Source organism: Psittacula echo, assembly GCF_963264785.1.
Source record: "Psittacula echo genome assembly, chromosome: 1".
Classification (NCBI taxonomy): Eukaryota; Metazoa; Chordata; class Aves; order Psittaciformes; family Psittacidae; genus Psittacula; species Psittacula echo.
The window spans coordinates 99337375-99362718 of NC_137735.1; the positions used below are offsets into that span (position 1 = coordinate 99337375).

The window sequence follows — 25344 nt, forward strand, 5'->3', positions numbered from 1 at the left end:
TGACCTGATAATTAGCCTTCTGGGACTGCAGTGCTGGGAGAATTGAATGCTATGACTTCTGATTTCTTGGAGGACACATTCCCTCCTTCACCTCAGAATAATTTCCTCCAATTCAGTGAAGCCCTCCACCTGTTGTCCAAGTCAGAAAATAAGAGTGATGTGAGAGGTAGGGAGCAGTCAGGCTTTTCCTTGACACAGCCTGTTCCCCTAATCTTTTTCACCTGGTTACTGCATGGGCAGCGAACAGGCAGTGAGCATCAGCCTTTGCTGCAGACTGGAGGAAGCTACCCAAAATATCCACCAGTGATTCACACCACAGGTAGACAGACGAACTGCAGCTGGGGTGTAATTCTGAACTACTGCACATAGTTCAAGCGGAGTTTACGCACACTAGCAAGTAGCTACTGCCCCTGTGTACCCCTGTGGCTGCTGGGGCTGACAGAGCTGAGCACTGGTCTGCTCATCCTGGGTTGGAAACAGGAGCACATACAGCTCAAAGGTACACATCCTCATCTGGTCATTTAATCCCGTTCAGGCAATTCTATGCTTTGGGTTTTATCAGGAGTGGGCAGGCAAGGAGCTGCTGTTTTCACTGCCTGATGACAGGAAATCCCAAGGGTCTGTTCTCTCTTGGTTTACACAGTGATGAGTAGTTAACAGCGGGGGTGATCTGCACTGTTTCTTCCTCCTAAATGTTGCTCTTTCAGTGACGTTTAGACTCAGAACTGTGGCCTTTGCAGCCTGGGTGGAGACAGAGAGGGGGTTTCTGTGCACTTTGCTCCACGGCAGGTCAAGTGGCAGGGTGACACTATTATCTCCCCCTGTGACACGAGGTCACATTCCCACAGTGCTGCTACTGGAAACCACTGGCTCCACAGGCTTCACACAGTATTTTAGGGGGTTAATGAACTGGGAAACACAGCATCTTCTGTGCCTCACTCCACTCGAGCTGGGAAGCCTCCTCACTGAGGTTCAGGTGAGCCTGCCGCCATGGCAGCACTCAGGTAGATGTTGCCTTCACACACATGGAGGCTGAGGAATGTCAGCGCTGGTTGCAAGCCCAAGGGAAGATTAGTAGGGACAAAGTAGATGCTGGGAGAAAAAAGCAAGCCAGAGGAAAGACTATTTTAAAATACTGCTCCTTGGACAGTAGCAGTGAAGCCAAAATAAAATGTCTTTAGAAAAACAAAAGTCAGTGTGCAGACTGTGGGAAATACAAAGGGGTCATGAGAAACGCAAAAGGCCTGAATGCACAGCAGTAGAGCAAGCGACCGTGGTCCAGCCCCCTCAAGCATGTGGCCACAGCAGCAGCACAGGGATAGTGAAGCTGCCAGCAGTGCCAACAGCTGGGCAGGGGGCAGCTCATGCTGTGCCCCCATGGGGTTTTGCACCCCAGAGCAGACCTGGGACTTGCTACTGTTTCCCCCTAGAGCAAGCAGCACATGGCTGATGCCAAGCATCAGATTCTCCGGAACTGCTGACTGGGGTGTTTGCTGGGTAAAACATCTGAGGTCAAACGAGAAAGTGTCTTTCTCCTCCAGTACAACGACAAAGGAGAATTGCATCTTTCCAACGTGAGGAGGAAATGTAATAGGGGATTTTATAGCATAACATATCCTTAGTCCCCAAAAGTCCAGGCAATATGAAGAGAGAGGCTGATAGCCTCAAAAACCCCCGTAGAGCAGCTCACCACTCTGGGAGAGAGGGCAGGCTTGACCAGCCTCAGCCTATCCCTGGGGTGCCAGGGCAGTACAAGCCCAGGGAGCAGTACCAGGACAAGGAACAGTGCAGTGAGCTCTTGGCGTAGCGTCCTCTGTGGCCCAGGGCCCCCATTCCTCCCGTACTGTTGTAACTCCTGCCTCTGTGCCAATGGCTTCCAGAACGCAGAGGAAAACTCTCGCATCTCAATCACCTTCTTCCGACTCTTCCGCGTGATGCGTCTTGTGAAGCTCCTGAGCCGAGGGGAGGGCATCCGGACACTGCTTTGGACCTTCATCAAATCCTTCCAGGTATTCTTTCACTTATCTCTAAGTAAGACCTAATTCCTTTTTATTTCCCCTTGGTGACCTCTCAGAGAGGGATTTCACCCAAGTGCCTAAGCTCGAATGCTGCTGGTCAGAGCTGTGCGCACCAGTGACAGGTTGCACGAATGACAGTCAGGTAAATGGAGCTTGCAGGGAATGACTGCCCGGTATGAATTTAATCTTTAAAGCATAAGTAATTACTTGAGACCTTCCTGAACAGCCTTGATAGTTCAGTTCAACTCAGTCACCACCTGCCTGCAGCCCTTCAATTTCCTCTTTTTTTTTTTTTTTTGTATTTTAGCTGTATTTTATATTTGTTGTTTTAAGTGAAATGCACAGCTATGGGGAAGGCCTGGGTCTCCATTAGGTTTTACTTAAGCATTGTTTTGATGATTTCCAGGGAGTATTAGAGGTGTGTGGCCCCCATGCTTTCGTCCAGAAGAATTTCACATTTTTGGCCCCACACCTTTGGCCCTGGTAATGATGCAAAGTTATTAAATTGCTGCTTTTGCCCTGGAGGCAGGTTGCATTTCAGTGGTACGTAAAGTATGAGAGTAGATAGGGGAAGGCAAAGGAGACCAGACTGGATAAGAATCGTCACCTCTGGAGGAAAACAAACACCAAGAGATAGCCATTTGCTAGAAAAACTGCTTCCATACCAGCCCCTAACCTAGCCATGTATAGAAAAATGGTAGTTAGAGGTTAAACATAGCATATTCTTTCATTTTACAAGTACTTGACCTGGATTTACTGGGCCAGCACAACCTGGATGTTAGCTGGGGCAGGTCCGAAGCAAGCATCAGGGAAAGATAGCATAGGAATGCAAATGGTGGTCAGAATATGAGAAAAGATGCAGGACACACCACTGGATAAAAGCATGAAAGAGTAACGTGCAACATATAAGTCTTCAAACAGCAACCATATATCCCTCAGACTGAGCCTTTAAACGGTTGATAGCATTTGTATTGACTCAAACGGGAAAGTGGCTGATCCGCATTTTAAAACTTAAACCTCACCAACTGCAACACAAGATGGGACCAAAGCATGCAGTGCTGTGGATCAGCACGACTTCTATCTCTGTCAGCAGAAGTAGTACATGTACACCAGGGATCAATCTGGACCTTTTCCACTGCAGCTCTCAGGTGGTCTTGGTAGCCAGACCACGAGGCTCATGCAAAGGACTCTCATTTTGCACACTCCTTGACTGCCAGAAGATTTAATATTGCACAGCATTTTTCTGACATATCCATATCACAAATTACTTTTTCCGTTGCTTACACGGTTGCTAACTTCCAGGTTGTTATTTGAGCAGCTCCAGTGGGAACCGTTTTGTCTGCATGCATAGGAATGATATCCCCTTGGCACAGCTCAACCATCCCTCATGCAGGGGACAGAGTCACACTTTCCAGTTCCTGCTTCTCCTCCCCTTGCCCTTGTGCCCCTCCAACCTCTTTAGCAACAGCTCACTCTTATTCTGAGCTCAGCTTGCCACAGCCCTTAGCTGGAGAGGATGAGATGGATGGGAAAGGGAATTCCTGGTACTTCCCTCCAGTTACCTCCAGACCTCTTTGACTGGAGAGTTGCTTTTAGGCAGGGTTGTAGGGTGATGGGAGAAAGTATCAAGGGAGGCATCTTCCACAGCAGGGAGGGGGGAAGACTAAGCACTGCAAGCGTCTTTTCCGTTGGAAGCTTTTAGCCATTTATAACATGGTATTCTCTGCCCATAGCTCCTCTTGCAACTACTGGGAGGCTCCTTTGGTAGCTATGAATAGCCACTGTGCAGAGCTCTTTACTCAGCCACTCCCACTGTCAAAATCTGGGATCCCTGCAGACTCTGTCTGGCACGAGCTCTTCTCTGTGTCCTCACATGCTTCCAGGAAGCGTCTGCTCGCACAGGGCAGCCTAATAAGCAATGAACTGATGCTGGAGTTCACATCCCCTTGTAACTACCACGTGCTCCATGAATGGCGCACAATGCTTACAAGTTGGGGCACCGGTCAGAGGAGCGGGTGGTGGGAAAATGCTCAGCGGGGTTTCCGCCTGCAAAAGATAGCAACAGGGCTCACGCAGGCGGGTGGGAGGAGTAGGAAGTAAGAGGGGTGCTGAGGGCAAGGCAAGGCCGTGGGAATCACAAGGGCAAACTGGCAGCCAAGGAAGGATGAAAGCAGAGGAGGACAGGGCAAGGAGAGTGGAATATGGGAGGTGTGGAGCTGAAGGAGCTGTGGGGAATAAGGGATAGAGATGAGTAGGAAGGTGCATCAGTTGAGAGGAGTAGGCAGAGCAGAACATGGAAAGAAAGTGGAGGCCCAGAGGGCCAGGAGAGGACACTTTTCCCATCCCTGTTTGAAAGATAGACTAACTGGTAAGGTTATGCACCTCCCATCCTATCTGGAGCACAGAATGTTTGGAACCCAGTTCTGAGCTGATGTATCTCCACTGCATTGTGGGGTAGCTATACAGATTTGTCGGACCCCATAAAACACAGAAGAATCTGCTTTTGAGCCTCAATGTGACATTCTTTCAAGAGCTGAATTTTTGCCATTTTAATATTCAGTTCCCTTTGAGATGATTTCTGCAGATTTTAGTCAAATCTCCATGGTGGACAGTGAAAATTTTGCCTTGATTCTTCCTATAGGATTTAGCCATGTTGAATTTAGGCATAAACTTAAAATGTGTGAATAATCTTATATTTTAAAAATAATAATGTTGCAGGCTTTTTATACTTCATAAAATGAGGTGTTGAAAATCCTGATCAGGGACTTTACTCACATTTTAAGGATGAATGTGTCTGCCCATTGCCTCTGAAATAAACTCTGGAAATCTCTGGTCTGAGCACTATATATTTCAAAGGCAACAGAGTAGAAAATTCCCCCTCAAAAGCCTGAGCCTGTGAGGTCCCAAGCTGTGCCCTTGATTCCTGCTAGTGGCAGAGGAAAACAGATGGCACTCAACACATTGCTAGTTGTGCCGGCCACTTCCTTATGAGGCAGCTGTGCGTATCAGGGCTCTGCATTTCCTCTTCAGCACCTGATCACAGACACTTAGTGCATTGCAGACAGCATCAGAGATACCCAACACTGAACAGGGAACAAAACTGTTGCTGCTTTACGTGCTTAGGATGGTACCAGCCATTGTAGTGGAAGCCTCGAATTCGAATCTTGGCAGCTGTTGCGTTGTTTCGCCAGACTAGATCCATTAAAAACCACGTTGCCATTAGTGCCAGAATGATACAGGTTGTGAGAGTTTTCTCCTGTTGGTAAGCAGCTGTAGACACTGGTTTTCCCTCTCTTTCCTTACTCCGTCAAGGGCAGGACTGACTTGAAGGTAGCAGAGCTGCAGCAGGACAAGAGGGAGCACAATCAGAGCCTGCCTGAGAGGGAAGAGCAAGCAAATGTGGGCTTGGGGAGACATCTAGTGGCCACTTGGCCAAATTACAGCTTCTGCTCAGTTTCCCAAAGCCAGGAGCATGGACCAGGCTCCAGTGTGCCGGGCTCGGTGGAGGCACAGTGTTCTCTCTCTTTTCCTTTTTCTTTCTTTTTTTCGTTTCTAGGCTCTCCCCTATGTGGCTCTTTTAATAGTGATGTTGTTCTTCATCTACGCCGTGATCGGGATGCAGGTAAGTGATGCTAAACAGCTAAATTGTGTCTATCGTCTCCTGTTAAAAGAGTTTTGCGAGCTGACTTATAAAGTAACTAGGTCAATGTGTGGTTGTAGGGGCTTGCAAGGATGTTTGCACCCAGTAAGGTAAGATGGCATCTAACGTTGCTTGGAAAACGTTGTCTGCGTATGTACTTCCAACAGGAGCAGAACACTCCATTTTTTGGAAAAAAGGAAGACCCATTTAATGGTAGAATGCAATATGCAAACAGTAAAAGGACCATGACTGCCCTCCACAGTCTCAAAGGACTACACAGCAGTGGTGGCAAAGGAGATTTACTGCTCGTTGGTTCAAAATAGTTGTTTCAGTGGGCTTATGGCCATGCTGCACTGAACAAACCCAAATTTTCTCTTGCATCATTTTCTCACTGGCATAACTTCCACTGAGTTGTAAAGAGCAGCTTTCGATCTACACCCATGAAGGTAAACAGAAGATCAGACCAAAGAAACCGACACTGTGTGTTTGTGCCAGTTCTTCAGGAAGCTGCATCAATACAATACCTTATTCACTTCACAAGAAGGGCTTGGAACTGGCCTGAGCGTTCACCTGTGCGAGGAACTGTGGTTGCATACAGACCATTGAAGAAAACATGTGATAAGGCATAGTCTGTGACAGCGCCAGCCTCATTTGCTGTGCTGCTTTTCAAACTAAGCTTCACATTCCACTTCAGTGTTAATCAAAGATCTCGGACAAGTCAGCCATCTGGGACCAGAGACCAAAGCACAGAAAGGCATGGCATAATCGCTTCCAGAGGTCTTCAGACATGGCAGGCTTCATGGTTTCACAATGCCTACAGAATTTGTAACAGAATTCATCTGCCCCTCTGACCTTGCTTTAATTTGTTTCCTGTTATTATAATTACATATTTTCCATAGACTCCATTACCTTGACCCAGTTTGAAAAATAAAACTAGTCTTTTCTTGAATTATCACAGGTTACCTCAATTGCCCCTAGTCATTACAGCTGTCATTTAGTCTACTAGGCTCATATTGCAAACTTGACGATTTTGCCTTCAATACCTACCTAACTCAAATGGCCAAGATCATACAGAATTACCTGTGTTATACAGGAAATCACCTGAGAGTATCACACTAGTGTTATGCAGCTACACAAAGCATTAAAAATAGATTCCAAGCACCCATGCAGATAGGATCTACAACGATGAGGGCACTGCCAGGGCTAGACATTTTATTCTGTAATTCTATTCCCTTTTCTGTCAGCTAGTTCTGAGTTGGCTATTTAATGCCTGTCTTATGTTCAAGCCTCTGTTTAAATCATCTCAGCAGCCTAGGATAGTACATCTGTCTTTCACATTGATCTAGATTACTAGGTCGCTTCCTGCCCTCCTGTCCTCCAATGAGAAAACCACTTTTCTCATCTTCCCTCTTTGCTTAGAGCCCACAGGCCTATTATCATCACCTTTTTGTCCAAATGGCAACTCAGACATTCTGTGTGCTGCTCACTTGAACCTGCTGACACACAGAATTTCCTCACATATAGGGACGTGTAGGAAGGAAAATCCTTCCTCACTCCATTAAGCAGCTGCCTTGGAAGACTAGATGTACCAGCTCTGATGAAAATATAAGGATTTCCCACATAAAGGAGACCCACCACTTTACCTCAGCTGCTGCCCTGACTTGGAGCGTTAACAACTTTCAAGCTTTGCTACCTAATGTGCTCAAGTGGAAAAACTCAAATTGATACTGATGGATGAAGCCACTCATATCATGGCCCAGGAGGCACAGACTGGAGAGGCCATGGTAGAGGAATTTCTACCTACAGCTTCTCATAGGTGCCTAATGCAAAGCACTTGTAGCAGCTGCCACCAGTGCCTTGTCTATGGGGGAAGCTGCAGGGTCAAAAGGAAAATCAGACTTCCGGCATGGGAAGTTCCCTTGCCTACACTTGCCTAAAATGAAAAATATGGGCTGCATCAGCTCAAACAGCCTCTGCGCATTGAAACTGTCCTCCTGCTCCTCCTCGATGCAGCTGGGGCAGGGGAAGGCCCACACATCCATGAGGAACCCCTGCAGAAAACATGCCATGTACAAACCCTCCCTTCCATCTGCTGTGGCCTCCCCACCATTGTCCCTGCTTCTCTCCACGTCACTGTTTCTCTTGGGGTGTTAATTATCAGTGACATTTGCTGGAAAAGGAGCTCCATGTTCTCTCAGAGCTGCTCTGTTCCTGCTGCTTGTTTTGGCTACAAGATCACAGCTCTCAGTCCTTGAGATCTCTGTCACGTTGCTATTGATGGGGAATAAACAGTCCTGACTGACTATGCTGTGCAGAGACCTTTCTGCAAAGCAGGGCTTGTTAAGCTCTCAGCCCTGGTGCCCAAAAGTGTCAAAGCTATGTAAGACTTTTCCAAAGAAGCCTGAAACTGTCCTGCACTGGGACCTTCACACCCGAGGGCAGGCTCCTAAAGAGGTTTGCTCATGGCTGCGGACTTCGTGCTGTGCCTGGATCAAATAGTTGGTGCAGTTGGTGCAGTTGGTGCAGGTTGGTTGGGCATGGAAGGAAGCTGTAATCCATCCTTGTTTGGGCAAATCCAGGTACCATCTTCACACTGCTGCATTTTGGGGAAGAGGGGATGATGTGAAACAAGGGAGGCTACTAGAAAGGCAGGCAGGATGATCTCCAGATCCAAGGCAATGTACGTTACACTGTTTTGGGGAGATCCAAGGCATCCCACAGAGCTGCTCATCTTTTGCTATCATTTCCTCCTGGTGAAGACATAAACTTTTTCTTCTTTGTTACTGATTCCTTTTATCTGGACCCTCTCCACATATGAGTACCTGTTAAAACAAGGCCCCATATCACGTATTCAGTGTATGAAATGAAGAAGTTTTGTTTTAACAAAAGATGCCTCTTGTTACAAAATGAGTGCTTTTCTAGCGATAAAGCACGAGCAGCAAATATGAAAGACTTGTGGAAATGTCTTTTTCTAAGAGAAGAGCAGATTCTGTTAACTGTCAGGGCCAGGATGGGGCCAAGGGGTCTGGGGGGTTTTGCAGGGCTAATCTGAAAAGACCTCTGCTTCCTGCCAGGTGTTTGGTAAAATTGCGCTGAACGATACCACAGAAATCAACCGCAACAACAACTTCCAGACCTTCCCCCAGGCAGTGCTGCTGCTTTTCAGGTGGGTGTCTGACAGCTCTGGGTTGTGTCAGCCTAGGAGCATGATTCCTCTTGGGCACAGCTTATCTCCTTCTACTGTGTCATGCTCATGAGGTGAGTAGCAACATGTTGTCCCTCAGCAGGGGAACCTAGGAGCTGTGTCAGATGACAGTACCAGCCCCTTAAGCCCTGTACACTGGCCAGCACTCAGTGCTGGGAGGGTGGCAAGTCCTCCTGCTCAGAAAGTAGCCAGTTTTCAATGCTATCAAGTGTTGATATGCATCACAAACTCCTCCTTTTGTTCAAATCCAGTATGACTCCCAGCTTATTTTAGCAAGGAAAGGGACATGAACTCCCACTCGTGCTTTGGCATGGCCATGCCCTGCTCAGCTTAGCACATTATCCTGCTCCAGCTGTGCCCAGGTGTGTCGGGGTCAGGGATGGGTGCTGGCAGGGTGGGGAGACAGCACAAATTCATCACCGTCTCCTCGTTTTCAAGGGTATTTTTCGTGCAGTCCATAGACATGTCACACACATCTCAATGACTCTGGCTGGTTGGAGCACAACAGCCCCATACCCAGACTGGCCAAAGCCATTTAGGAATAACACACTGATGATGACAACAAAGCCAAAAAGAGGGTATGCCAGTGTATGTCAAAGCCCAGCCATCAGCCCAACTTGTTCTTAGTTGACCTCAGTGGCAAAATTCCCATTCATATTCATGGGACCAGGAGCAGGGTGCTTAATGTGCCAGTCCTTCTCACTGTCTTCTCTTGCCCTTTGCTGTGCCCAGGTGTGCCACCGGAGAGGCCTGGCAGGAAATCATGCTGGCATGTCTCCCAGATAAGAAGTGTGACCCAGAGTCAGAGCCAGCCAACTCCACTGAAGCCGATCACTCCTGTGGCAGCAGCTTCGCTGTCTTCTATTTCATCAGTTTCTACATGCTCTGTGCCTTCCTGGTGAGTCTGCTCCAGCAACTGAAACCTGTCCTCTGTCAGGCTGTGCACAGTAGAAGAATGATCTCAACAAGGGAAAGTCTCCCTGTGGGGTCTTTCCCACCCTTTAAGTGACAACACCCCCTTGGTCTCTGCCATTCCTGCCTCCCTCCCGCTCTGTGGGATGCTCTGCGGGATGCTCTGCTTCCAAACCAAATCCTTTGTGCACGGCAAAGGATCTACCCCCTCCTCCTCAATGAGAAAACCAAATTAGCGTGTTGTGGGCTGTGCTGAGGCTAGCAACGCCTCAGCCACACTTCCCACCTTCCCTCCTACCTTCCTTCTGGCTGCTGAGCAGGTTTTTCCTCCCCTGCCAGCAGCAATGACTGTGAGAATACACATATCCCACTTGCATCTGCTCCATGTTGGCAATGCAGCATTGCTCAGAGCAACAGCACATGCTCTGCAGCTGGCAACAGTGCGCAAAACTCTCCCAGTGAACAGCAGCAACATTTGAAAAGTTCTGGTCTTGGGCCAGAAGAAAGGGCTTTTATCTCGGCCCCACTGCCTTTAGAGGGTAAATCCCAGGTTCTCGCACCGCTACCCCATTCTGCTGGGCAAAGACACGGGTAAACAAAAAGCCATCACACCATGTCCAAGCGTTCAGCAAATCTGGGCCTCATCCATTTAGTAGGGAAGAGAAAAATGTGACCAGCTGAGGATATCCCACGTCTGGGATCTTCCCATTTAAACTGAGGGGCTGGCATATAGGAGAACAGAGAACCCACCCACAATGGCTTCCTAGTTTTATGAGTCCAAACATAGCCCTTCAGTGGAGAACACAGTAAAGTCTACTGTTTGCTACCTGTCTCATCCATCAAGTCATCTCTGTCCTTGTTTGCAGATCATCAATCTTTTTGTAGCTGTTATAATGGATAACTTTGATTACCTGACACGGGACTGGTCCATTTTAGGACCACACCACCTGGATGAGTTTAAAAGGATCTGGGCAGAGTACGACCCTGAAGCCAAGTAAGTAACCTAGCCTGGATATCAGGACTCCTCAGGAGAACAGGCCCATTATTTTCTGTTCTCTAGACCCAGTGCAGTAAGTGCCATGTTCCTCCTGCAGGAACACTTCTTTTTCTGAAAAGAATCCTAAAATAGATACCTCCTTAGGATATTGCTGGCGACTCCATAAGCCAGCTGTGCAAGGATACACACAGAAATCTCAGTGTTAGCTGGCAGGGCATTGCTTCATTTTCAGTCAGGGAGAGATATAAAGGGAAGGAGGGCGTATAGACGGATGGGGCAGCAGGAGATTGAGCAAAGGAGGTTAGAGGGTGGGGTTATTGTTGTATGTGTTTGGGATATTGAGCTATGACTTCTATTTGACTTCCTACTCACAGTAGAGCTGCTGTGCTCAAATCTCCGTTTTGTCATATAGGCCCATCACAACCTGTATCTTCACATGGCAGCGGTACGTTGTCTGCGGGGTTATTCACATCAGTAGACTTGCAGGGATTTAAAGTTACACAAGAACAACTCACACGAGGGCTTAACTGACATTCAGTATTATATGCTCTGTTTAACACATGCTTAGGCTTAAAGTGCATTTAGATCCCTGTGGCATTACAGTACAGTTGACAATTGTAATTACAAAGCCCCTTTCATTATGTAAAAACTGTGAAAGAGATCTTGGCATGAACTAAAAGCAGATCTCTTTAGGAACATAGTGTCAAGATTAATTTGGGCTCAGGTTCCGCAGTATGTGAGGCCATGTCACGTTATCAGGGTGATACATAAATTGAAACCCTTCTTCCCATCCATGGTGACTTCCCAGAGAGACTTTTAATATGGATAGGGGATAAGCACAGAATTCTAATAAATATACTGTTTGCTAACAAAACAGATGCTGCTATTTGTGCTTGTTTGAAGGCAAAACTGCAGGGACTGAAGCCATATAATAGATAGCTGCTCAGTCCAGATGACATCCTGTTCCTTCACATCTATAAATGGGAAGCTCTTTTTTCCCTCTTTCCCATCCATGTCCCAGGCTTGAAGCCCCAGCTCTGGCCCTGGTTGCTCTCCTCCCTCCATGGGAGAATTTTTCTTTTGAGATGCCATTTACAGAACTTGAAAGAAACACAACTGCTGCTGTGGAGGAAGTTTAGCACTTTGTTTTGCACTATCTCCAGTGACAGCCCAAAGCATAAACAAGTATCAAAAGACAGTGGCTTGGAGCTATTTACATAAGAGGTAAAGCACCAATAAAAAAGAGATCCTGTGTCCCTCTGTGCCTGCTATAGCCCTAAGACCAACAAGTAAATAAGCAGCCACAGGTTTTGATCAGGTCAGTGGTGGCAGGACAACCCCAAATTATCTGTTCATGCACTAAGAAACTGCAGCATTCAAAACACTGAAGCCCATTCTTGCAAGTACTGACTCATGTATGACTGACAGCTGGGTTTTTTGTACTAGTAGGAGTTATACGAGTGCTGGGCAAATCCTAAGTAATGCACACTGCAAGAGGCCTGACATAATACTTTAAGCTATGCTCAAGCTAAAGGAGTGGCAGTGTGGAGCTGCAAAGATCTAGTGATACTTCTAGCTGCATCCACACTCTGCAAGCGGATCAGCAGCTCACCCCATGGTAAGAATGAGACCCTCACTGTGCTTTCTTCTTTAGGGGACGGATCAAACACTTGGATGTGGTGACACTGCTCCGACGGATTCAGCCACCCCTGGGCTTTGGGAAGCTCTGCCCTCACCGGGTGGCTTGCAAAGTAAGCACACAGCAGCTCGGGGAAGGCTGGGAGGCACAGCAGCTAAATAGCCCATGGTGGCATTTTTACAGCTAACCCTGCTGCTCAGCTTGAGTGCCTCCCAGTCTACTGGGCTGGACGGTCACCAGCAGGCAGGTTTTCTGCTAATCAGAGACATTAGCACACTGCCAACCCTCTCTAGATAGGAGGGAGCATTCATGCTAACCACAGCTCTCAAATATCAAGCACTGAATCCACCACACGTTTGCGGTATCAAACACACATCCCAAGACAGATGAGGGCAGACAGGAATAACAGGGCAAATAAAAATATCTCTGAGATTTTCCTTTCGACTAAGCAGTGCACCAAAAACCTAGTGTTACATCTCATTGTTGCTTAAATAACTGAGAGATATTAAACAGCATGGTGAGCATGGTATTAAAATGCATGAAGGGCAAGGACAGATTTTCTATGAAAATCACGTGTTTCTTTAGTTGCAAGACTCTGGCTCTGAAAAAGGACTCTCTCTAGTGAATAATGACATGTTTATAACCTTTACTTGAAGATCTTTGCTCATCTCCTTGCAAGTCCCAGAGTTCGTATGTGACACTTGCAATTGTTCTTTATATTTGTGTCAGAGCAAGATACAAAGCCTGGGGCCTGTACACAGAAATACGTGACTTCTGTGGTCTATTTCCAGTCCCTTTCAGTTTGCTGTCAAGCAGCTCTTTGTTCTCTCGGTCTGATTTAAACCCCTGTGACTGTGATTGCAGGGGTAGTAATGGGGAATAACACCCTTTCCTCCAATTTGGTATTGAACCAGGCCTGTTGCATGAAAGTGGCAGAAGAAACAGCTCAAACAAAATCAACCCCTGAAAGCATGCATTCAAACCAAGTCCCTGATGTCTCTTACCTCCTGAGAGATGGAAGATCTGGTGACTCTGCTACATCTGCTTCAGACATATGTTGTCAGTCTCACTAAAGTTCACCCTGCAGCTGCAACAGTACTCAGCACTCACTCTCTGTCCTGCATGGCTTTACAGAATTACTGCAGGGCAGCCACAGCCTTGTTTTAGAGGGAGACGGGGAATAGTTGGATAAAGCAGAACAGCTTTCAGGTTTGGCTAATTCCCTTTCTTTCAAGCCTGTCACCTGAAAGGAAGATTCTTGCTCTCTGTTTATATACATTTGAACCAGGCACAGCTTTAGTGCAGTCAGCTTTGCAAGTGCATTATGAGGTATGAAGAAATCGGTTTGCTCCTCATAAGTAAACAAGGTGTCATTTAAAAGGCAAATAGTTTGGGGACTGAACAAATGTCTGTGTGATACACTGTGGGCAAATGCCCACTGGCTAGTGGGAAAAAGGAAGGTTAGAAAGTGACAGCCACACTGAAGAAAACAGAGTATCTAGCAATGAGAGAGGGACCCCAGGGCAAAACCACCATTGTTGGGACCATTGGTGGATGTGACAAATACTTTTGTAATAGTGTAATTAAATCCACAGGCCATGGATGCTCACATAAGAGGGGTGGTGGGTCTTGAGGGCATCATGAGGGCATAAGGAAGAGCGTTCTTCAGTCTGTCTGTTGGCAGTGTGATTGTTCTCTTCTTACTCCGCAGCGCCTTGTTTCCATGAATATGCCACTGAACAGTGATGGGACTGTCATGTTCAATGCCACTCTCTTTGCATTGGTCAGAACAGCACTGAGGATCAAGACAGAAGGTAAGAAGCTTGCTGACTGCAAAGTTATGAAGGTAGCTGAGTGATGTTCACACTAAAGTGTGCTGAACTGGAATACAACAATAAGAACATCTTGTGTAAAATGATCCCACTTACTCACATGCAGCACATGGTACAAAAAACAATGTAAAGATGTTTGGAGGAATATCTTCTAGGGAGAAAACAGTGTTCACCATTCCTTAGAAAGCTGGTGCTTCCCATGTTACCATTTCAGAGTATTGATCATGTTTTTTACAGTGGTCTCAAAGTTAAGTTTTAGATCCATGTCTGCTCAAACAGCAACCACAGGAAGGAAAAAGGGCAAAGAAGACTCTCCTTGTACAAATTAGCTGCAGAGCTGGGCCACTTTTTGACTGCTGTTACCACTGATCTTCCAGTCCAAGGGAGGCAAAAGAGGTTGGACTCAAGAGTCTCACCTCCTTAAAACTCCTCATGTGCTTCCATTAGCATGAGTTAACATCACGCTGTAGTGACAGTGATGTTGTAGACCTAAAGACACATGAGAAGCAAAGGGGCTGTTAATAGCTTTGCATAGACCAGCAGGTGCAGTTTGGGAAAGCAGACAAGATTTTGGGCTCAGCTTGTCCCCTTTGTTGCACTCTGTCACCTGATGTAATGAAAGATATTGGTCCTGAGTCAAAACCTGGCTTCACATATTAATGAGACACTAAAAGAGTGTGTAGGTCTGTGATTCACAGCTGAACACCTCTGTCTCAGGAGTGGCTACGTTTCAGGCATGGGAAGGTAGAGACCAGCAGAACCCCAGCTTACTGTGCCAGGATTATACTGACAGCTGAGAAAAAAAACCCTGGTAAAATCAAAAAACCATATTAAGGTCATGAATACTGTGCTAAACAAAGTTTACCTGTAGCCAAAGAGGCTCTCCTGAAGAAAAAGCCAACCACAATCCCTGTAGGGCATCTTGTGGTTTATGAAACAAAGACCCAAAAAGGACTCAATTTTCTTGTCCATCTTTGCCTCAAACTCTCAAAGTCATTGCCATTGAACTCCTGGGAAACCACCTAAAGCCTCAAAATGCTTGCTTTCTTGCCTTAGCAAGATATTCTAAGTGGTTAGTTAGGGCAGGAGTTTGGAATCAGCCATCCTGAGTCAGATTTCTGCCTTTGATGCTGTCCTCCTGTGTCATCCTCAGCAAGTTACTCAGTATCCCTGTCTTCACTGTATCCTATTGAGAGCTACGGCCATGCAGAGCCCTGTGCTGCACACCGAAAAGCCTTAATGCTGAAGAGCAATAAGAAAAGCTGCAGGAATAGCACCTTTAGGAGGACAAGATAGTGGTTCCATGCTACCTAGAGAGACAAGAGAGCTTCAATTATAAGGAGTCTGAATGTACATAAATTAAGAAATAAAATTGAAGGTGAATCACCTGGGAGGAAATGGCTACCTAGAAGGAAAGGATATAAATCGAACCTGCTTCACTCACTCTCAAAGAGGTAGTGTGGCTTAATTAATGTCTTATTTAGTTCAGAACCCCTTGGAGGAACATGTAAAGTCTAAGTTCAGACAGTTACATAAAAGGCTTGTTATAGCCTATGCTGCTCTTCAGAGAATAAACACAAACTTCCTGGGACAGTCCTCTGAGTTGAATAGTGAAAACCTTGTACATGCCTGAAGTGCCTTGTCAGAGCACTGTGCAGACTCTCCAAGGCAGACTATTTGCACCATGTGAAGAACTTGGTCTCTGCTGGGAAGCAGGGATTGCAACAGGTAATTCTTGGTAAGTGCTGCAATCAGGCACAGGCCTTCAGATTTTTAGGTGCATCTTTACTGGCAATTATTTGTGTTCCCCAAGCTGTAGTTTCCCATCAACTGACCTCTACTCTCATCATATTCAACCTTCACTAGATCTCAATTAAAAATTTAAGTGTTAGATGAGATTGGAAAGAAGTAGCACTATGATTCTGTTGTTTCTGGCTTTTGCACACCATCACAGTCAGTAACACTGTCACCTTCCTACCTCAAGATGACTATACATATTTAGGAAGAAGACCTCTTGCTGTGAGGGGGCTTTAGCAACGGTGAGAGCATCTCTAAGCCCAAAACTTTCCACTACTGAAAAAGCTGTGATGTTTACCTCCTAAGATTGCCATGCCAGACATGAAATTGCTCCTCTGCAGGGTCTGCTGAATCCCTGTCTCTGATGATTTTCACCCTGCAGGTAACCTGGAGCAAGCCAACGAAGAGCTGAGAGCAATAATTAAGAAAATCTGGAAGCGCACCAGTATGAAGCTGCTGGACCAGGTGGTGCCCCCCGCAGGTGGTGAGTGCAGGGATCTTGTCCCAGTCTGAATCTCTGTCTCTCCTCACCTGATATGGCCTACTGCACCTCATGATCATCAAGTGGAATGTGAGGGGCAAGCTTTCTTCTACAAGCTGTTACCTGCATTTCATCAGGCTGGGATCTGTTTCTGCCTGTACTAATACAAATTTCATGTTCTCACTGCTAAGAAATGAGGCTTCTAACTGCATAAATAAGAGTTAGAAACCTTTATTCCCAGATCTTGCCCCAGTTTGATCATATGCATTGTCCCCCTGGACATCATCTGGTGCCTGCTGAGGCAAAGGAAGCAGGCAGAACAAAGTAGCTCACGGGACAATGATGTGGATTTTATGTGGCTGCATCACACTCAAGAATGCAGCCACACCTCATAAACCCTTCATATTTAACAAAGCTACCTTTACTATGGATATAACTCTTTTTACCCACATAACTGCTTTCTACTAGGATAGCTGTCAAAGTCTAGTAGTGTACCTAGGGACATTCCTCAGCCAGGCTGAATTGGTATAGCAGATTGCTGTGGGTTTCTGTGCAGCATCCCTGGTAAGGCTGTAATTTGCAGGCTTCTAGGCAACTCATTTGCTAGGCTTCTTGGGACCCCAGGTGGATGGGCATCCAGTGTGGCCTTTGCTGACTTTCCAGGTAGCTGCAGGGGCTATAGCACAAAACAGCATTTGGTAGTTAGTTAACAGGTGCAGCCAGATCCTGCATCTTGCTCAGGCTGCTCTGAAGTCAGCAGACCGTGTCTTACAACATTTCCAGTGGGTTTGGAGAAGGGGGGAGAGTTAACTGTATAAAACTTGACAGTTTGTATTGAGTGAGGATACAGCAGTGACTGCGTTTTTGGGGATAGGTGATCATTTTGGTTCATTCGCGTCCATGCTAGGCACAACCAGACAGAATTTCAACGCAGAGAATGGCCAGGCCATGTCTGGAATGGATGGTCAGTCAAATGCTGTTGGTGAGCCCAGACTCTGGGTGTGTATTACCCTAGGCTGTCACAAGACAGAGCAGCATGCGTTGACGCAGAAGGGAGGCTGCTGCTATAGCAAGATCTTACATGGTAAACCAGTACCAAAGACTGCGAAGGTTAGAGGCCCTTCAGCATAAACAGCATACATCCAGAGGTACATGACTACAGAGGTTCTCTGCCAGCAGAGCCAGTCTATCCAAATACTGCATGCACCTCTCTTCCTCACTACTTACAGCAAGCTCTGGCTATGGAGCAATCCCTTCCTTCAACCCTGCATCCTGATGCCATCAAAACCTAAGCTGTACTGCGGTGCCTAGTGTTAATGCTGTGAATTGCAAGGCTCACATTAGCAATTACTCTGCGTAAAAGCAGTTGCTTATTTAATTGTTTATTTTTTTAATACCCCTTTGCAGACGATGAGGTGACCGTTGGGAAGTTCTATGCCACTTTCCTGATTCAGGAATATTTCCGGAAGTTCAAGAAACGTAAAGAACAAGGACTGGTGGGCAAGCCCTCCCAGCGCAACGCACTCTCCTTACAGGTGACAAGCGGGCACAGAACGGACAGGGGTGGTACAGTAGAGGCATTAGACCCCACTTCCCTCTCAACCGTGCTGGGGGGTGGAATGGACTATCCCCAGTGGAAAGGAGCTTGCAGACCCGTTGAATTACCACATCAGTCCTTTTGGATAAACATGCAGGTACCACGTGCCACATCCCTTAGCTCTGGAGATGGAAAGCACAAGTGAGGTATATCCACAGTTTATCAATCTGCTGGTAATATCTCAAATGTGAGTTCCTTTTAGAGAACTGGTATGAAGTGTCCAGCAGACATACGCTTATTACCACATTCATTCTACCCTTTCCGAAGGGAGTTTCCATAGCAGGGTCAGGGAGAGCATGTTGCCAGGGGGCAAAAGGAGTTAAAAAGCAAAAAAGCATACCTGGATGCCAGTGCCATCCAACAAATGGGACATCAGGCTCTAAGACCTGGGATCTGCTCACCACTGTGCTACATGTTCACTGGGTGGACTACCAGGCTGTGTGAAAGAATGAGAAAGCCTCACTGAATGTATAAGCAGCCCCATTTACATCCCTCAAGGGTACTGTAAGGAAGAAGGGTGACTGGAGTTCCAGTAAGCTAAAAAGTGCTGTGGCGCAGGCTCAAATAGAGATTGAGGTCTTGGCATACCCACAGCTTACCTTCCTGGATGGACTCCCTGGAATAGATTTCAGTCAGTGAGGGGTTTCAGAACTGTCTAGGTCCAGAAGGTTAGCTATTAAATCCATATTTAAGCTGCTGATTTAAAAGAAGACATTTTCAGAAGTGCAGAGTCCATGGTTCAGGTGGAACTGTGGCCGCTCCAGGGCTTCTGGTTGTGGATCTGAGAACCCAAAGCTGAAAAAGCATGTAGACTTGCTTAGTCAAGCCTGTGTGTGGATTTATGACTGTGTCCTGTTGTGATGAAGCCAGGGGACTAGCAATAAACATTCCTGGGTTGGATTGCTAAGAGTTTCACCCTCTCTAAGCTGGAGATGAAAGAACAGAATTTGTTGGTGTTTTTCTGGGAGTTAAGGATGCTATATTAAGTAAAAGGGCTTTGCAGTGCTTAGGAAGAAATAGAATTGCTTTTACCCCTCATAAAACCACTCGGAGATATGAAGCTCTATAGTTTGCTGTTTTGCAGGCTGGTCTGCGAACACTTCACGACATTGGGCCAGAGATCAGACGAGCAATCTCTGGAGACCTGACAGCTGAAGAAGAGCTAGACAAGGCCATGAAAGAAGCTGTGTCTGCTGCCTCTGAAGATGATATCTTCCGGGTAGGTACTCAGCAAGTTTGCAAGCTGAGGCTAGACCAGTAGCTGAGATCAGAGTGCTACATTCTCTTTTATGCACTCTGGTTTTCAGCTCAGCTCTCCATCTTGTTTTCTAGACCCTACTAGAAAACAGAGTGGGGGAGTCAGGGTGCCAGATCCTGAGATCTTGTTATGGTTTTCATCCCATTTCTTCTCAATGGAAGTTTCCTTCATAAAACCTAAGTAAAAGCAGAATGAGAATGGCCAAAGAGTCTGAAGAATACACCAGTTCAGCTATCTTACAGTCCACAGAGCAGCAGCAAGGCACACTTCAGTTTTTTGTTCACTTCTCCTTTCAGTGGTACAAGTAGCATCCTTCCAAAAAAGTACAAGTTATCTAAATCTTCTCTTTCTTATTTCATTCCTATTACTTGTAATAATCTCCTCTGGTAATATTTCTTTTTCTTTGCCTTACCTATGCTCCTGGCCAGTCCTCTGAAATATCTTGGAAAGCTAAAGCTTTCACGGCTTGCATGTACCTAGTCTCTCTAGAAAAGAGAGCACCAGTGCACACACACTTTGGCCCTCATGGGTTTTTTTCCGTCAACAGCAATCTAAGCAGGAAACACTAGGGCCCTTGCACATCTTCTCATTCACAAAGGGAAAATCCTTCCTTCTTTTCTGACAGAGAGCTGGAGGCTTGTTTGGAAACCATGTCAGCTATTACCAAAGTGATGGCAGGAGTGCGTTCCCTCAGACATTCACCACCCAGCGACCTTTGCACATCAATAAGTCTGGCAACAACCAGGGAGATACCGAGTCTCCATCTCATGAGAAGCTGGTGGACTCCACCTTCACGCCCAGCAGCTACTCATCTTCAGGCTCCAATGCCAACATCAACAATGCCAACAACACAGCCCTGTGCCGCTTCCCCAGCCCACCCAGCTACCCCAGCACTGTCAGCACAGTGGAAGGCCACGGGACCCCCTTGTCACCCACCATACATGTACAGGAGGCTCCTTGGAAACTACCTTCCAAAAGGTAAGCTTCACAGCAGTGAGTGACTCAAGGGACTAGGTATAGAAACATGCATGCAGACACCAGAGCACTGCTGCCCGGCTGAAGTCACCCACCAGACATTGCGCAGCCTGCAGGCTGAATTGAGCCTGTGGCTCTCCACTTGTGCGGAAGCCCACCATACAACAGATGTGCATTGGCTGACCACTGCAAAGACCACTGCACTCTTAGTGACCAACACGCTTGATTTTGTTGTGAATTATCATGAAAAAAACCTTTGTAAGAACCAAAAGGAGCTTTATTTATCCCTCCTTCACCACAGGGAGGTGTTTCATCAACTGGTAACCAGGAAACTGCAGTTCACCTCTTAAGCACCCAATAAGGAGCTCTGTGGAAGTCAGTGGTTTTTCATTCAGTGGGTCACATCCCTCCAGAGGTCATCAAATGCATCCTGGGAGGAGGAAGGCAAGGTTTTCAGAAATGCAATACTCTGCAAAGCAGATAAAATCCCCTTCTCTGGACAGCTTTCAGGATGTTTACACACAGATGACAAGTATGAAAGGGGTATCATCTTTATCAGTGGGGGATATTTTTAACCCTTTCAGTAACAGAGAAAGGAGCTGGACAATTTTTCTCAGTGCATAGAGTGAGCAATGTGAAAAGGTGAAATGCTGCCTCAGCAAAGGACAGAATAAGAAAGTAAGAGGAAATTCAGTGGGTGCAAAATAGAGGATTATCAGGGAGCTGGAGCACTTCCTACATGAAGACAGGTTAAGAAAGCTGGGGCTGTTCAGACTGGAGAAGAGAAGGCTGTGTGGAGACCTCATAGCAGCCTTCCAGTATCTGAAGGGGGCCTATAAGGGTGCTGGGGAGGGACTATTCATTACAGATTGTAGTGATAGGACAAGGAGTGATGGGCTTAAACTTAAATAGGGGAAGTTCAGATTAGATATAAGGAAGAAGATCTTTACTGTGAGGGTGGTGAGGCACTGGAATGGGTTGCCCAGAGATGTGGATGCTCCGTCCCTGGAAGTGTTCAAGGCCAGGTTAGACAAGACCTTGAGCAACCTGGTCTAGTGGAAAGTGTCTCAGCCCATGGAAGGGAGTTGAGACTAGATGATCTTAAGGTCGCTTCCAACCCAAACCATTCTATGGTTCTGTGAATTGCTCAAGTAAAGAGTCCAGTATTTTTATTACTTTGTGCCTTCCTGAGAGAGATCACAGGAGTTGCACAATATGTTTTACCATCTGCCCTCCCCCTTGCTGACTTGTGCTGATGTAACACTGCTAACATGGTATTTTTTTCTCTCCCTGCTTCCTTGGGCACCTTCCTTGAATTAGGACGCATTACTACGAAACACTGGGACGGTACGTGTTCTCCCTTATGCACTAATGCACTCTGGGTGTAAGATCCATCGTTCATCCATTGAAAGTCCAAATCTCCATTAATGCTGAATATGACCTCTTATTTTTGGTGTCAGTAGGGCTGAAAAAGAGTTAATGATCACCATGATATTTCCAGAAAATACTCCAAACTCAGGGCTTTTCTGCCCACAGGCAGATAGTGATGCATAGTCTGTTTCTAGCTGGTTTCTAGATTTGTGGGGGTATTAGAGTTTCTAGCTGGGGTTACACATCTAGGCACTCTCTGATGACAGCACAGTGAAATATACCCTGGCTTGTTAGTACAAAAAATTCTGTATGGTTTTGGATAAACAGACTGTTGAATAGGGGGAGCTGCCATGTACTTATTTTCTCCCCTCTGCACTTTAGGCAGTTTTACTTGCTTCCCACACCAGCAGGAAGATCACTCTTGTCCTACAGGCTGTTTCATACCATGTGTATGCACATTTCTCCCAATGCTTTTTGCTTAAAGCACATGATAAAATAATGTTTCCTATCCAGTCCCTGAAATATAAGAAAAACCCTGCCATACTGCTGTTTTCTGCAAATGCTAGTAACAGACTGACATTGGCTCCAATACCTCCATGTCGATCTCTCAAAGGTTCACACTACCTTCAGATTTCACTTTGCTCCTCAGAAAACACAAACTCAGAAGGAAGTGAAATATGAGGGCCAAGACCTAAAACAGAGGGACAAAGAGAAGGCAAACAGGGAATTAAGGGCTTTCACACTTAAGGGTTTGAATGGATCCTACTGAATTCAGTAGAAGCACTCTGTGGTTAGTGATGAGGAAAAAGGACGAAAAATGGAAAAGACAGCAAGAAACAAGAGGGTGAACAGAAGGCAGAGGGCAGAGATGTGCACAGAAAGGGATTTGGGAGGCAGAGAATAAACCACAGAGCTGAGAGCATTCCTGTTAGTGTCTAGGAGGCTTCTCTGAAATTTGTAGCCAAGGCTTTTGCAACAAGGGAAAAAGCTGTATTTCCAAGAGCCCATCTCAGGTTTTACCTCAAGTTCAGTGAGGTGTATCTTTGGAAATACAGTCAGTGTGATGTTGCACATCTATAGAGTACATGTAGTCATAAATGACAGTAATATTTGTCCAGCACTGACTTAAGAAGCTCTTCCTCTGAAAGAAGATAGAGCCAAAGGTTGTTGTTTTGTGTTTGTGAACTCTGCAGCTCTATTCAGTCATTGATTTTTCTATGATAGCTCTTCAACATTATAATAAACTGAGACAGATGGAGCCTGTCATTCTTGTCTTTATAACAGGTTGTCTTTACCATCTCCGTATCTTGTCTTGTCTTTTTTGCTCATTAGCTCCAGTTCCAGAGACAGCCAGCTGGCAATTGTTTGCCAAGAGGAAGTGTCTCAGGATGAGACGTATGATGAAAATTTGAATGAAGACATTGAGTACTGTAGTGAACCAAGTCTGCTCTCTACCGAAATGTGAGCTTTGCAGCTTTAGTCAAGGTGTTTGGGTGGTTCTTTGATTAAAGGGGAGAGGTGGGAAGAGGTTCTGGTTTTCTTCAAGTAACATTGGAAAAGGCATCTTTGACCCAGGATTTTCCTTCTCCTTTGAATGAAACATCTGGATCTACAGGGCCTTCTTCCATATTTGCATCTACTATCTAACATTCCCAAATCTCACATTTAGAGCATTCTCTGTCACATGGTCTCTTGTTACTGCTTCTGGACCAGTTACAGCTCAAAGCTAGCTTACTATTGCTTCCATTTGATAGCATGATTTTCCTGGCTCCCCTGCTGGAAAAGGAGTTATTCTGTCCAATATCAGCTGCTTTTCTAGATTTCCTCTGTTCTCCTTTCCAGGCTTGCATACCAAGATGATGAAAACAGACAACTGACTCCGCCAGAAAACAACAAAGGAGAAGACAGCCGGCACTCTCCAAAGAAAGGATTTCTGTGCTCCTCAGCACTAGGTAACCCCGCATCGTGACAAGTGGGCTGTGCTCTCCTCTGCCTCAACTGAATTCTCACATTTTGCTGGAGGAATCCCAGCATGTGTGGGCACGGGTGTTGCTGTTTGCTGCATTTAGCTTGTGAGACCAGGAATCCCACAGCACGCATATGATCCTGATCATGCACATGATTCAACTGACATTATGCTCAGTCAGTAGATGAACCTGGCTGTTTGGATAGTCCATGCGATCTGTTTGATTAAGCCTGTCTGTGAATTAGGGGAGTTTATTAGAGTACTGTAGACTCTCCAAACAGTCACCAAGGAGTCACCGAATAGGCTAGCCTTGAGTATACAGTATTCTGTTCTGTGTGCATTCATCAGGGAGAAAGGGGAGGTTGTCTCTTTTGTCTGCTACAATGAATAGAGTCAATTTCAGATTAAGTTAATACAATACAAATTTGCTTTCTGCTCTGATTGTACCTGGAGATTTTCAAGTGCTTGGGTGCGCAAGCTACACTCAGGTGAAATCCATGAGTCACAGGATTTTATAGAAGTATCAGAACAAATGTGAGAGTCTCGAAGAAAATGACTCTTTAATGTAGAATATTTTTCAGCCTTTTTCCTGAATCCTGGTCTGAAGAAAAAGCACATTTGGAGAAGAAACTAAAAAGAATCCCTTATATAAAATATATTCTTACAAAATAACAGTGACAGGCTAGGTAGCGTAATATTTAAAGTGAGGCTACTCTGTGTTCACTCAAATCCTTCAGGTTGCTTATACAATAGAGTATTTTAAAAGTACTTACTTTATTTCAAAGCTTAAAATATTAGGCTATGATAGTTCCTATATCTGTCTGTATGGCTAAATTTGCAGTCAGTTCTCGATACAGTGCTTCATTAACTACATTCCAGTGAATATTTATACAGTGGTGTCATACCCATCTTACTAGTTGTTTGGGGTTTTTTTCTATAGAAAGAGAAAATACTTTTTATCTGCATTGTAGTGTTCATTCTCTGGGTTCTAACACATTTCCCTCCACCCCTAGAGGGCCTTTTCTCAACAAATCAATATCACAGACATTTACTTTTTTCAGAATTCTAATTTTCTTTCTTTTGAAAAATGTCAACAGGATCAAGAAGTCCACAAAATATTTTAGTACAGCATGCAGCTTAATCTTTAATACTGGATTTATTTGCCATTCTTCAGAAGTAAAGCCTGTGCACTTGTTCACAAACATACTTTATAGTACTTTTAAATTCCCACACAGGGAGTACCTTTCTCATATTTACAGAAGTAAAGATCAGTTTTATGGCAAGTAAACAATGTGACTGTTTCTATAGTTCCCCCTAAAATGTCTATTTTTTTTCCCTAAGAGAAAAAAGCTTTTTTCTCATCCCTTCTTCCCAAATTTTGAAAATGCTTAGTGTCCATATAAGAAGCCTTCCATTCACCAGTGAACTCCTCCACTGATTAATTCACTCCACTTGACCTTGCTATAGACACAGCCTCATAAGCTGTGGTATGTCTGGCAGCTAAGGGACACAGATCACATGCAAGCAGGAGGTCGATGTCACCTGAGCAGCCTGATGTCTGCTCCTGCATGTTATGTAGAGCCAGGCACAGCACCAGAGCCTCAGCTACCATTCTGAGTCCCGCTGAGGGCTTTACCTGAATCAGGGTTATGAGAA

General features: G+C 45.7%; 1 protein-coding gene across 1 annotated transcript in view; it reads left to right on the top strand.

The window, feature by feature from the left end:
• CACNA1C (calcium voltage-gated channel subunit alpha1 C) overlaps window positions 1-25344 on the top strand; it is a gene marked incomplete at both ends in the record, with an annotated part of 484825 nt that overhangs the window by 455414 nt on the left and 4067 nt on the right. Inside the window, 13 exons of the mRNA XM_080614946.1 lie at window positions 1881-2009; window positions 5575-5640; window positions 8733-8824; window positions 9596-9761; window positions 10642-10769; window positions 12427-12523; window positions 14123-14225; window positions 16423-16524; window positions 17929-18056; window positions 19203-19337; window positions 20002-20354; window positions 23055-23183; window positions 23565-23674. Of these exons, the coding sequence (XP_080471072.1) occupies window positions 1881-2009; window positions 5575-5640; window positions 8733-8824; window positions 9596-9761; window positions 10642-10769; window positions 12427-12523; window positions 14123-14225; window positions 16423-16524; window positions 17929-18056; window positions 19203-19337; window positions 20002-20354; window positions 23055-23183; window positions 23565-23674 (1738 nt within the window). The remainder of the gene's footprint in view (window positions 1-1880; window positions 2010-5574; window positions 5641-8732; window positions 8825-9595; window positions 9762-10641; window positions 10770-12426; window positions 12524-14122; window positions 14226-16422; window positions 16525-17928; window positions 18057-19202; window positions 19338-20001; window positions 20355-23054; window positions 23184-23564; window positions 23675-25344) is intronic.